The sequence below is a fragment of the Dromiciops gliroides genome, chromosome 1, assembly GCF_019393635.1.
Source record: "Dromiciops gliroides isolate mDroGli1 chromosome 1, mDroGli1.pri, whole genome shotgun sequence".
Classification (NCBI taxonomy): Eukaryota; Metazoa; Chordata; class Mammalia; order Microbiotheria; family Microbiotheriidae; genus Dromiciops; species Dromiciops gliroides.
The window spans coordinates 676259707-676271787 of record NC_057861.1 but is presented as its reverse complement, the minus strand read 5'-3'; the positions used below and the strand labels follow the sequence as shown (position 1 = coordinate 676271787).

The 12081-nt window shown below is 41.6% G+C and overlaps 1 protein-coding gene across 2 annotated transcripts in view; it reads left to right on the top strand.

The window, feature by feature from the left end:
- CACNA2D2 (calcium voltage-gated channel auxiliary subunit alpha2delta 2) overlaps positions 1-12081 on the top strand; it is a 452102-nt gene that overhangs the window by 70875 nt on the left and 369146 nt on the right. For both annotated transcript variants that reach the window (XM_043967809.1, XM_043967800.1), the window contains exon 2: positions 7007-7088. In XM_043967809.1, coding sequence (XP_043823744.1) covers positions 7007-7088 — 82 coding nt within the window. The remainder of the gene's footprint in view (positions 1-7006; positions 7089-12081) is intronic.

Here is a 12081-nt window from a genome sequence, read left to right as displayed (position 1 = left end):
AATAAACTGGAGAAACTATTTTTCCTAAAAGTAGCTGCTCATCCACATGAATGTATGTATGTATGTTCCTAATTATGTAGGTTTAAATTGAAGAACAGTGTAATAAATAGTAAAACAAAGACATACATAATTGTTTACAATGTGTTGGTGCTAAGAATTATAAACAGTCATATCTTTTTTTTTTTCGCGGGGCAATGGGGATTAAGTGACTTGCCCAGGGCAAGTGTTAAGTGTCTGAGGCTGGATTTGAACTCAGGTACTCCTGAATCCAGGGCCGGCACTTTAACCACTGCGCCATCTAGCTGCCCCAACAGAGTCATATCTAATGTTCACTGCTCTCAATGATCACTTCTTAATTTTGGACACACAGTGCTCCTGTTCAACTTTTCAGGATAGCAGCCAAAGTTGCTCAAGAATTCCCTTTATAATGTTCCTTTGAAAGATAAAAGCTTAAAACAGTTCTCTCAGGAAAGAAGTTCTCTTTGTCCTCTTTTTTCCATGCCTTACTCAGTCACACTTTGGCCATGACAGGAAAACAATCTCACTGGAATGACAGTGAAACTGACAGTTTCTCAAGATTCTTTAGCCTCTTAAATATACAGTAATAGCATCTGTAATCTCTGTGGGAGAGGTTGTTGAAGCTGGTTTTATGTAATAGTAACAGTAGCTCCCCTTTCTTATATGTTTTACAGTGTACAAAGTACTTTCCTCACACGAATGCTTTTTGGATAAGTAGTTCAATTATTATCTCTTTTTGACAGACAAATGAAAATTAGAGAGGCTAATTGACTAGTAAGTGTCAAGTGTCTGAGGCTGGATTTGAATTCAGGTCTTCCTGAATCCAGGGCCAGTGCTTTATCCACTGCACCATCTAGCCGCCTCTAATAGGCTAATTGACTTATCCAAGGTCACACAGCTAGAAAGCTTCAGAGTTGGAGCTCAACCCTAGACTTGTGGACTCTAGGTTCAGGATTTGTTCTGTAACCCCTTTGTCTTTCTTCATGAGGTTTTTTTTTTAAGTATGGCTATCTTTTTTATGTTTGTTTTGTTTTTTGTTTTTTGTTTTTTTGTTTTTGTTTTTGGTCAGACAATTGGGGTTAAGTGACTTGTCCAGGGTCACACAGCTAGTAAGTGTCAAGTGTCTGAGGTCAGATTTGAACTCAGGTCCTCCTGAATCCAGGGCTGGTGCTCTATCCACTGCACCACCTAGCTGCCCCAATAATGAATCTTTTTAAAGAATAAAGAGGAAAAATCAGCAAAACTAATCAACATATTGAAAAAGTCTAAAAAAAAAGAAAAAGTCTAAAAACATGTACCTGAATCACATCTATAGACCACCCCACCCTCACCTTTGCAAAAGAGTAGGGTGGAAATGTGCTCTCATTCCTTTCCTTTGGAACTGTGCTTGTTCTTTGTAATTTTGTAACACTTTTGACAATTTTGTGATCGTTTTTTGCTCTTACATTGTAATCATACATAGGATGGGGTGAGGTTTCTTTTTACTCTTTATGTAGTCATCATATTTGTTGTTTCTTACAGCATGCTAATATTTCTTTACATTCATGTACCACAATTTGTCATTCTCCATTCAATGGGCATCTACTTTGTTTCCACTTTTTTGCTATCATACTGTGGAGACTTTGTTCTTATCAGTGGCTCTTTGGGATATAGTTAGCAGTGGAACCTCTGCATAAGAGAGTATGGACATTTTAGTCACTCTATTTGCATAATTACAAATTGCTTTCCAGAATAATTATAGTGATTCAAAGTTCCACCAACAATGTACCAGCGTGCCTATCTTCACACAACCTCTCCAATGTTGACTATTCACATATTTTCTTCATGAATTCTAGGATCTCTTTGAATGTTGTTAGTATAAGGCTATGTAGAGAAAATCATGCAATGTTATAACTGGATCATAGGATCATAGATTTGGGGCTAGAAGGAACCTCAGGGGTCAGCTGATCCAACTGTCTTTACACATTTTCTAGATGAAGAAATGTGAATCTGACAGGGTAAGTGATTTACCTGAAGTCAAATAGGCAGTAAATTATCTGAGGCAGGATTCAAACCCAGGTTCTCTGACTCCTGAGCCAATGAGAGTTCTTTCCATTTCACCTCCTTTTACAGGTGAGGTAACTGAGTCCCAGAGAAGGGAAGAGGTTTGTGCTAGATTATAAGACAAGGGAGTGGAATTCATTTTCCTTTAGGCCTCTGCCTTTCCATTCATATTGCCCTTCCCTTAGACTAGGGCTTTGGGCATAACTAGAGGGAAGGGACAGTAATGATGATTGCTACCTTTGGGGGAGAGAAGGGGAGATCACTGAGATGTCTAACCAGCAGCCTTCTTTCACTATGCTCATTGACCACAGACTCCCAGCCCCCATTCCAGTCCTGACTTTATGCTTTCCTAATATTCATAGTTGTGTTCAAAACTGTTCCTAGGGGCAGCTAGGTGGTGCAGTGGATAAAGCACCGGCCCTGGATTCAGGAGGACCTGAGTTCAAATTCAGCCTCAGACACTTGACACTTACTAGCTGTGTGACCCTGGGCAAGTTACTTAACCCCAATTGCCTTACCAAAAAAAAATTTAAAAACTGTTCCTAGTATATCTTGATATTTAAATTGTTCCTAGTATCTCCTGCTCTTCCTGCATCTGCAGACTCTACCGACTCTATGACTCTGGTGGATTCCTGGCTCCATCCCTTCTTTAGACATATGCAGCCCCAAAGTTTCAAGCTGGACCAGCCCTTAGCGATTATAGCAGCACCACTGTCTGGCAGAAAGGGCCCTGACCTGGGAATCAATCACCTACACTGGCCCTAACTCACTGCATGACTTTGGGCAAGCCCTTCCCCAATCTGGGTCTGAATTTCCTCATGTGTAAAATAGAAATAACCCCAGCCTGTTAGACTCACAAAGTTGGGGAACTCAAGATAACGAATGAGAGACAGAATGCAGAGTGTGAAGAGCACTGGATTGAGACAGAGACTGAGAGGAGCTGGGTTCTAATCCAAGCTCTAATCATTGCTACTTTCATGTGACCTTGAAAAAATCCAAGGTCACTTCTGGATTGAAATCTTCTCATTCTATCCTAATAAGCCCACATTCCTGTAGCAGGATCTAGCTCATGAATGGTATATACATGATCTGCAGGATGATTTTCACAAAGCTCTTTCCTTAGAAGAACATTAATGGCAAAGCCCTTCAAGCATCCTTCTCATTTTACAAAGGTGGGAAGTGGCTTGCCTGTAGTCACATGGCTAAGGAGTGTCCAGGTCATAACTTTTACACAAGTCTTTTGATTCTGAAAACAGTGTTCTTTCTATTGTGCCATCCTATGCTGTAAACCGACAAGTGTTATACAGATGAAAGATTATTGTTCTTTGTTAAGTGGATGGAAAAGGATTCAGCATATCCCAAATGCTCTGTTTTCCTCTTCCCTTACCCCCTACATCATCGTGCTGCTACCCAAAAACCGCCCCCTTCTCCAGAAGTTGCCTTCCTGCTCTCTGCTCCTGGACAGTGTCCCCCGGCTCACGCTTCCTCCTCTTGGCTAATTTAGCACTTAAAGGCACTTAGAGATAAGCAATGTCATATCAATAAAGAGCATGAAAAATATGAAAATGATGGGGCGGCAGACAAGCAAGCAACTGAGGGGCTCCTGGGGAGGGAGGATGAGCTACAATTTAGTGCCTTTGTGGTGAGGGGTTAGTGGAACCAATTTCTCTCTCAGGGCATTTGTGCCTGTGGCAAAAGGCCTACAACTGAGTCTGGTGGGGGAGGGGAGAGATTTTGAGCCTCTGGATTTTTCTTCTTTTTACCTCCCTTCCTCCCCTTAGAGCTCACAGAATCAGCTCAGCTTGGCTCTGTGAAATTTTTCTTATGGTGAGCTGGCCCTGACGATCATAGAACATCACAGCTGCAAAGGCCCTCAGAGAGACCTACTAGTCCAACATCCTCATCTTACCCATAAGGCTCAGAGGGGAGAAGGGCACAACCAAGGTTAAACACCCAGTTGGAGGCATATCTAAGACTAGAAAGCAGGTGTCCTGGTTCCCAATGCAGTGGAGTTTCTGTGAAACAAAATGGAGGTAGAATCACGCAGGTCTAAAGACATGACCTCAAAAAACAAAACAAAAAATAAATAAACAAATAAAATACAGACACGACCTCACTGTGTCACACAGAATCATGGGAGTCAGAACTTGGGAGGACTTAAGGACTGTCTTAGTCCAATCCTCCTCATTGTTCAGCAGAAGAAAGCAGGATCCAGCTTGATGAAATGATTTGGCTAAGACCACAAGCTGGGAAGTCACAAAATGTGGGATTTGAATCAAGGTCTTTCTTAACTCTGAATTTACAGCCCTTTCCTCTCTACCATGCTACTTAAATATATTGTCCTCAGAACAGTCCTGGAAGAGAGGCAGTGTGCTTATTATTTATCTCCATTTTATAGATGAGGACACTGAGACTTAGAAAGGGGAAATGATTTCTAAGGTCACTCATCTAATAAGTGGTAGGTAGAGTCAATCGGTCATCAATGTCAGATCTTCTTCCTGCCAGTGCAGGACGTGTCCATATGCTCAGCTTTTTACTGTTTACTTTGTGAGTCCATGGTTTAATGTCAGGCTGCCCTCTTGCAGTATTCTGAATTCTCCTGAGTAGTCCTCCCCCTTTACTCAGTACCTCATTTGAATATTAGCTTAAGGAACACATAATTTTGAAATTTTTTTTATTTTACCAGAAACCCCCAACAACAACTTTAAAGACAAACCCCAAAACCCACCAAATGTATTCCCAAAGGATTTGAGGATCATCTCCTCTTATCGATTATCCATATAATTGACCCTTCATCCATAAGTTCAGCTAATGTAAACACAATTGTGTAATTAAAAATATGCTTTCCTTTATTAAAGGCTGGCCTGATGATAATAATAAATCCCAGTGTAATGAGCTTTTCTCATCATAGCCTTGAAAAGTAGGCAATACAAGTATTATAGCCATTTTACAGATGAAAAACACCAAGTCTTAGAGAGGAGAAGAGACTTGCTCATGGTCAGATAGCTAATCAGTGTCAGAGGAGGAATTAGGAACAAGTCATCTGACTCCAGGTCTCCTGTTCTTTCTATCACACCATACTCATCCCCGTAAAGAAGAGAAGCCTATGATGTTAGAGGTAGGAGAATCCTTTGAGCTAGATAGAGGCCGTATAATCCTATACACAAGAGAAGCATGTGCTGTTAGAGCTGAAAGAACCTTTTGAGCTCCTCCTGTCAGAGTTAGGCAGCCTGGTGTGATCAGAAGAAGCCTAGACCAGGAGCTGGCAGACCTGAGCTCTTTGTCTTGGCTCTGCCACTCACTGGAGAAGTCACTTCCTGACTTCAGTTTGCTCATCTGTACAATTGGGAAAATGAGGGGGTGGCTCTAGATCAGAGGTGTCAAAAGGGAGGGCCTCACCACTCCTGAGCAGGTCCAAACCACATTCAAATAAAATTAGGAGATTTTTTTATAGTATTTTATTTTTTTCCAATTTGTGTAAAGACAATTTTTATCATTCATTTTTACAAAATTTTGAGTTCCAATTTTTTCTTTTCCTTTTCTTTTCTTTTTTTTTTTTTGGTGGGGCAATGAGAGTTAAGTGATTTGCCCAGAATCACACAGCTAGTAAGTGTCAAGTGTCTGAGGTCGGATTTGAACTCAGGTCCTTCTGAATCCAGGGCTGGTGCTTTATCTACTGCACCACCTAAGTGCCACCCAATTTTTGTCCTTTCTCTTTTCCCTCCCCTCTTCCTAAAATGGGAAGCAAATTGATAAAGGTTATATATGTGCAATCAAGTAAAACATATTTCCATATTAGTCATAGTTATGAAAGAAGAAACAGACCAAAAGGAAATACATACATACACAATAAAGTGAGAAATAATATGCTTTGATCTGCATTCAGAATCCATCAGTTCTTTCTCTGGATGTTGATAGCATTTTCCATCATGAGTCCTTTGTAATTGTCTTAGATCATTGTACTGCTGAGAAGAGCTAAGTCATTCATAGTTGATCATCACACAATGTTGCTATTACTGTGTACAATGTTCTCCTGGTTCCACTCATTTCACTTTGTATCAGTTCATACAAGTCTTTCCAGGTTTTTCTAAAATCCACCTGCTCATTGTTTCTTATTGCGCAGTAGTATTCCATTACAATTGTATGCCACAGCTTGTCCAGCCATTCCCCAACTGATGGGCATCCCTTCAATTTTCTAATTTTTGCCACCACAAAAAGATTGGCTATAAATATAAAATTGGGAAATGTTTAACCAAATAAATGACAATATAATAGAACATAGGTAATATGAATATGTGGTTTTCTAAGTCAATATGTCACCCCAGGGATCCTTATGTATAGTTTCGTGGCCTTCATTTCTATTTGATTTTGGTGCTACTATTGTTAGGTGATCTTTGCAATTCTTTCATCTCTAAATTCTATGATCTGATGAACTTTTGGAAGATTTAGTCTTACAGGTATGCCTCAAGTGAAAAAAAAAACAATATATGAACATCCATATTCTTAGAACAAATATATCAAAATTATAATTTACTTTACAAAAGAAATTATCTTAGGAGCTGGGGAGAGATATTGGTCCTTTGTTTAATGAGCTTCACTGGTCCATTTAGAGCTAAATTTTTTCTAATTTGAAAGGTTCTGGCCTATTGAATAATTTTTCTCCCTTTAACTCTACTTCAATTGAAGGGAGAATTGAAAAATGTGCCTTTTTCCCATTTTTTCTTCCTCTGCTCCCCCCAAGTGTAAATTGAATTCTGATGCTTGTGACCTATCTCGGCCATCAGGCCCTGTAGCTCTTTGCTTTGGGACCCATTCCTTGTGACATGGAAATAAAAAACATGAAGCAGTAGTGTTTTCTTCATCCACCTAATTGTCCTCTTAGAACCAAATGCTGGGCTCTTCAACTAGCTTCCTCTAAGTTTGTGTGTTCTTCCCTTTCTTACAGAATGCAGTACTGGTCTCGAAGGCTGGAGCAAGAGATTGATGGAGTGATGAGGATCTTCGGTGGTGTCAAGCAGCTCAGAGAGGTAAGCCCGTTTGGCCTTCTCTTATGGCTCTTTCTTGTGGCTCTGGGCGGGTCTTTTCTGTTTTGATAAGATGCTGAACGTCATGGGGAGACCCATTCAGTTTTTGCCACTTTTTTGCAATTAGACATGAACAAAATATACATCTATGCTTATATGTATTTAGTCTTTTCTTCTCAAGACTAGTAGACTAAACTATGGCTTCTGAAGTGATTATAGCTTTTTGTCATGGAAATTATTTGCATTTCTACAAGTGCATTTGAATTGAACAAATTTTTTCACATAGCAAAATTGGGCTCAACAAATCTGCTTTCAGGGTACAAACAGGGCTGATCCAGTTAGAAGCACTTAGTTAAATGTTGGTTGAGAAAAGGGTCTGTTTGAAGGGAGGACTCAGCAAAGTGATCATGCTGCTAAGTAGGACCTTTTGGTATTAGGCCAAACATGAAAATGGGATTATATTAGACAGTGGATAGAGACCTCACTCAGAAAAGTCCAGGGCAAGCTGACCCAGATAAAAGGGAAAACTCGCTTATGAATAGAACTGGGAGGCAAGTACAGAAATGTGTGCTTAGCAAAAATGAGGAATTAAGGGTCTGAAGTAAAGGGTGATTGATTAGCTAAGATATGCTGTATTAAGTCTTTGGAAGATTATGTTAATGTTTAGAGATAGTGATGTGATGAGAAGAATAATCAATCATCACATTAGAACACTATGAAACATGTCTTAATGTCATGTTAAACTGCTTATAACCGATTGTCATATAAATGGAAATGGGGTACTTTAGGGGCATGAAGGGATGGGCCCTCTCATTGGACCTCACTCCATGTAGGAGGCTGATGACTCTGCCTCCTGGAAATTACCCTTCTCATGGCACTGCCCTCTTCACTGGAAAAGAGGGAAGCTTGTGTCTGCAGAAGCAGCCCAGGGTAGACAGAGAATGCCAATTTATATTGAAGTAATAATTAGGAAAGGGAGAGTACGTAGATAGATAGTTCCTGTTTGACCAATTTTTCTGTCTTAGGACCTACACTGTGGTTCATCTTAAGTATAATAATAGTAATAACAATAATAACTGTCATTTATACCATATTTTAAGATTGGCAAAATGCTTTACAATTATTATCTCATGTTATTCTCATAATAACCCTGGACGGTAGGTGCTATTATCCTCCTCATTTTACAGCTGAGGAAATTGAGGCAAAAGGGGTGAAGTGACTTGCCCAAGGTCATGCAGGTAGTATGTGTCTGAGGATGTATTTCCACCGAGATTTTCCTGAATTCAGTCTCAGGACTATATCCACTGCACCATTTAGCTGACTTTTCTACTTACTCTAACTCCCTGAATTTTGTTTTGATGCTTAACATGCATACATAAATATACATGTATATACATATACACATACATGTATATATGTATATTAATACACATACACACATGTATATACATATATACATATACATATACACACACACACACATATATATATAACTAGAGGTTTCAAACTCATGGCTCCCAGTGCTCCCAAGTGTGGCCTGAACCAAATTAAATTGTAATTGGGAAATGTTTAACAAAATAAATAAAAATGCAGTACAACATAGATAATGTTAATTCGTGGTTTACTAAGTCACTACAGAGCCTGAAGGGATTCATTTCTATCAGAGTCTGTCACTACTGGTATATATTCCCACTTCTCAAGAGCAAGCCACAGCTTTTTATAACTTACCAGAACAGAAGGTTTTATGGTCCTTCAACCTGGTAACAGGCAGTAGAAGTCTGTGAATTTGTCTGTTGAGTCACAAGTCATTTCCTTTGTTGGGGGATGTTTTAGATCATGTAGTCAGGGGCTCTAATCATGCAAGCTCATTGATTCTAGCACCCAAGGTGGCCAAGTGTCCACAGCTTGGGGAGCAGACACATGGTCTGTAGACTGGCAGTATTCTATGAGGGGTATGCATGGCTGCTTTGACCACCACCATGGGTATGGATGAGCTAGTGGTGGGAAGGAGTACAGCAAAGCCTGGAAGTTTCTGTTTCCTAGGCCAGGTTTGATGCTGCTACCCTATAAGTAGGTACATTATTGTCCTCTGGGGATTTGGAGTTTTCACTGTGACACCTGCAATTTGACTTAATTCAGTCTGATGAAAGGCAACAAACGTTACTTTTGCCATGTGAATGTCCAAGGCAGAGTGTGCTAAGGCTCTGAGGATACACAGACAGCTAAAACACAGGCCCTTCCCTTGAAAGAGTTTCTTAGTATCTGATGGGAGGCCATGGCATGGAATAGTCTATTCCTGTGCCTAATCATGGCATGAAGGTGATCCTGAACTCCCTGACGGTTGTGCCAGGGAAGGACGGGGTCTGGAAGGTCTTGCCAAGCTGGAAAGGCTGCAGATGTGGTCCTGGGGATGGAGAGTATCCTTGATGTTCAAGGAGCAGCCCAGCTAAGTCCAGAAAGGCTCATCAGCACACTTGCCACACAATGACATCAAAGGCCTTTAATTGAATTCTAGCGGGGCTGGAGCCTGCATTGGTGGAAGGACTTCCCACACTGACAAAATTACAGATCCTTGAAGCATCGAAGTGTGACCTGTATAGAGATAATAATGAGACAAGGGAGACAACAACAAGGACAAAGAAAGGTCCAGACAGAAAACTGGAAAACTGGAGGAGTCTGAGATTCTTTGCAGCTCAGAGGGTGGATCAGGGAAGGCTCCAAGGGAGAAGCAGTCCCTCTGCTGAGCCTGAAAGGAGAAAAGGATCTGAACAAGTGGAAATGAGGAGTGTGTTCCAGACATGCAGGCCATGCTGTGTGAACACCTGAGGGCAAGGCCCAAGAAGGGATTTGACTTGTCTGTGCCCATTCCTGTTCTGTTGCTCTCCGTGCCTTGGGGGACGAATCACAATGATTTCCTCCTGTGGGAAGCACAGAATCTCTGGCCTAGAAGAGGCCCCCTTTGTCATCCTGTACATCTGACCTGTGTGTGGTGAGAGGACCCACACCTAAGTCCCTTCTGTGCCATTTACTTGTGGCCTTGAGCAGATCACTTAACTCGTCTGGGCCTCAGTTTCCTCACCCACGATATGAAGGGGCTGGATAAAATGTCCTTTAAGACCCCTTCAGCTGTTGTTCCCTCCCCCACCCCCACCCCACCATGACCTTCCCAACAAGTGGCCCCTATCCATCCTGGCCAGCCCCTTCTGGGTGTGCTCTATCCCTATCAATGTCCTTCTCCATGTGTGCTGCCCGCCATAGGGCACATACCACAAGCTCTCACCAGACAAAGGCAGAAGACAGCAGAATTAAGGCTTCTGTGTTCTAGACACCATACCTTTCATGATGGCACAGTCAGGATGGCCAACACTAGGCCTCTCTTGAAACTTTAAATACCGAGGAAGACTTTTTACCCTTACCCTCAGGCAGAGCTATTGAACTTTGAGAGGCTTCATCATTGTCTCTCCCATGAAATACTCCCTAGCTCAGAATAATGGATGACCAGGTCAAGCTGACTTTGCCAGTGGTCTCAGACAGAAAACACTTTTAAAGAAATGTGGCTTTATTATTTTCAAGAACAGCACCACCTAAATGGATGCTTGTGGGGTATTATTGGATTCAGAGTTACAGGACCTGGATCTGAATCTCAGCTTTGCTATTTCCTAGCTATATAATTCTGGGCAAGCTCCTTTCCCTCTCTGGCCCTCAGTTTACACAATCTGTAAAATAATGGGTTGGATTAGATGATCTCTAAGGTCCTTTCCAGCTCTAAATTCCACGATCTGCGAGTGAAACGAAGTGGGTCAATGAAGAAATTGCGCTTCCCAAGAGCATGAAGTAGACCCATCATCAAACGAAGGTTCATAGAGGTATAGAAAATGTCCTCAGGAGTGACACACTCTCTGAATGAAGTCAGAATTAACTGAACCTTGTTTAGCTCCAGAAGCCGCTGGCTTTAGACAGAGGAGCAAATGCAACCCCGACTCCTTTGCCAAGGGGGAGATTGCTCCCAGCTCCTAATCACCTATCCAGGTGTGTCAGGATTGTTCCAGTGCTCCAATTAGCGCCCCTGATTGTCTGTTCTCAACCTCCATCCAAGTTGAGGACAAGGGGCTCTTGCCATCTTGATCAGAGACATTGCCCACCTAAGTCATCAACCTAAATCCATAGGTGGTTGGTTGATGGTGAGAAGTTTGAATTCTTCCTTTGATGTTTGACTAATGTTTTTCATCTGTTAAAAGTGGAAGTGAAAATTTCTCTTTCTGTTGAGGTCACCACCATCCTAACAGTTACCCTGCTTGCAACCTTAGAGTCATCCCTGACTTATTCCCTCTCCCTCACTCCCATATCCAATCGGTTGTCAAGTCTTGATTCTTTGTCCACAGCATATCTCACATCTGACCCCATCTCTCCACTTAAATAGTCTTTTCCCATCATCATTTCTTTCCTGGACTACTGCCACAGCCTCCTAACTGGTCTCCATGCTTACAGTAGTTTTCTCTCTCCAATCCATCCTCCAGACAGCTGGCCAACTGACTATGTCCCCTTCAGGGGCTGCTTATTACCTCTTGGATAAAAATACAAAACCTTTAACCAGGCATCCAAAGGCCTACACAACAGAGTTCTGATTTACTTTTGCAACCTGGGACAGTGGCTGGTACACAGTAATTGTTTAATAGATATTTAACTTGTTACATTTAATCTATAAGATGACAAGTTTGACCCTGGTGGCTGCTAAGGTCCCTTCTAGCTCTAAATACTCTGATCCTGAGACTTTGGGGGTCTGTAGATTTCCAAGCCTATCCAGGATCCACTTAGAGCAGAAAAGTTTCAGAATCTGTGGCACTTAGCAATCAATGCATTCGCTCCTTGGAAATAGGGAGGGTTTGACCCCAAGGTCCTTCTTCCCCACATCACTGTCTCCACCATGCAGGGTCTCCCCTTCCTTTTGTACAACTTAGTTGCCATCATTGGCCTGACTCATCACTTACTGGAGAAA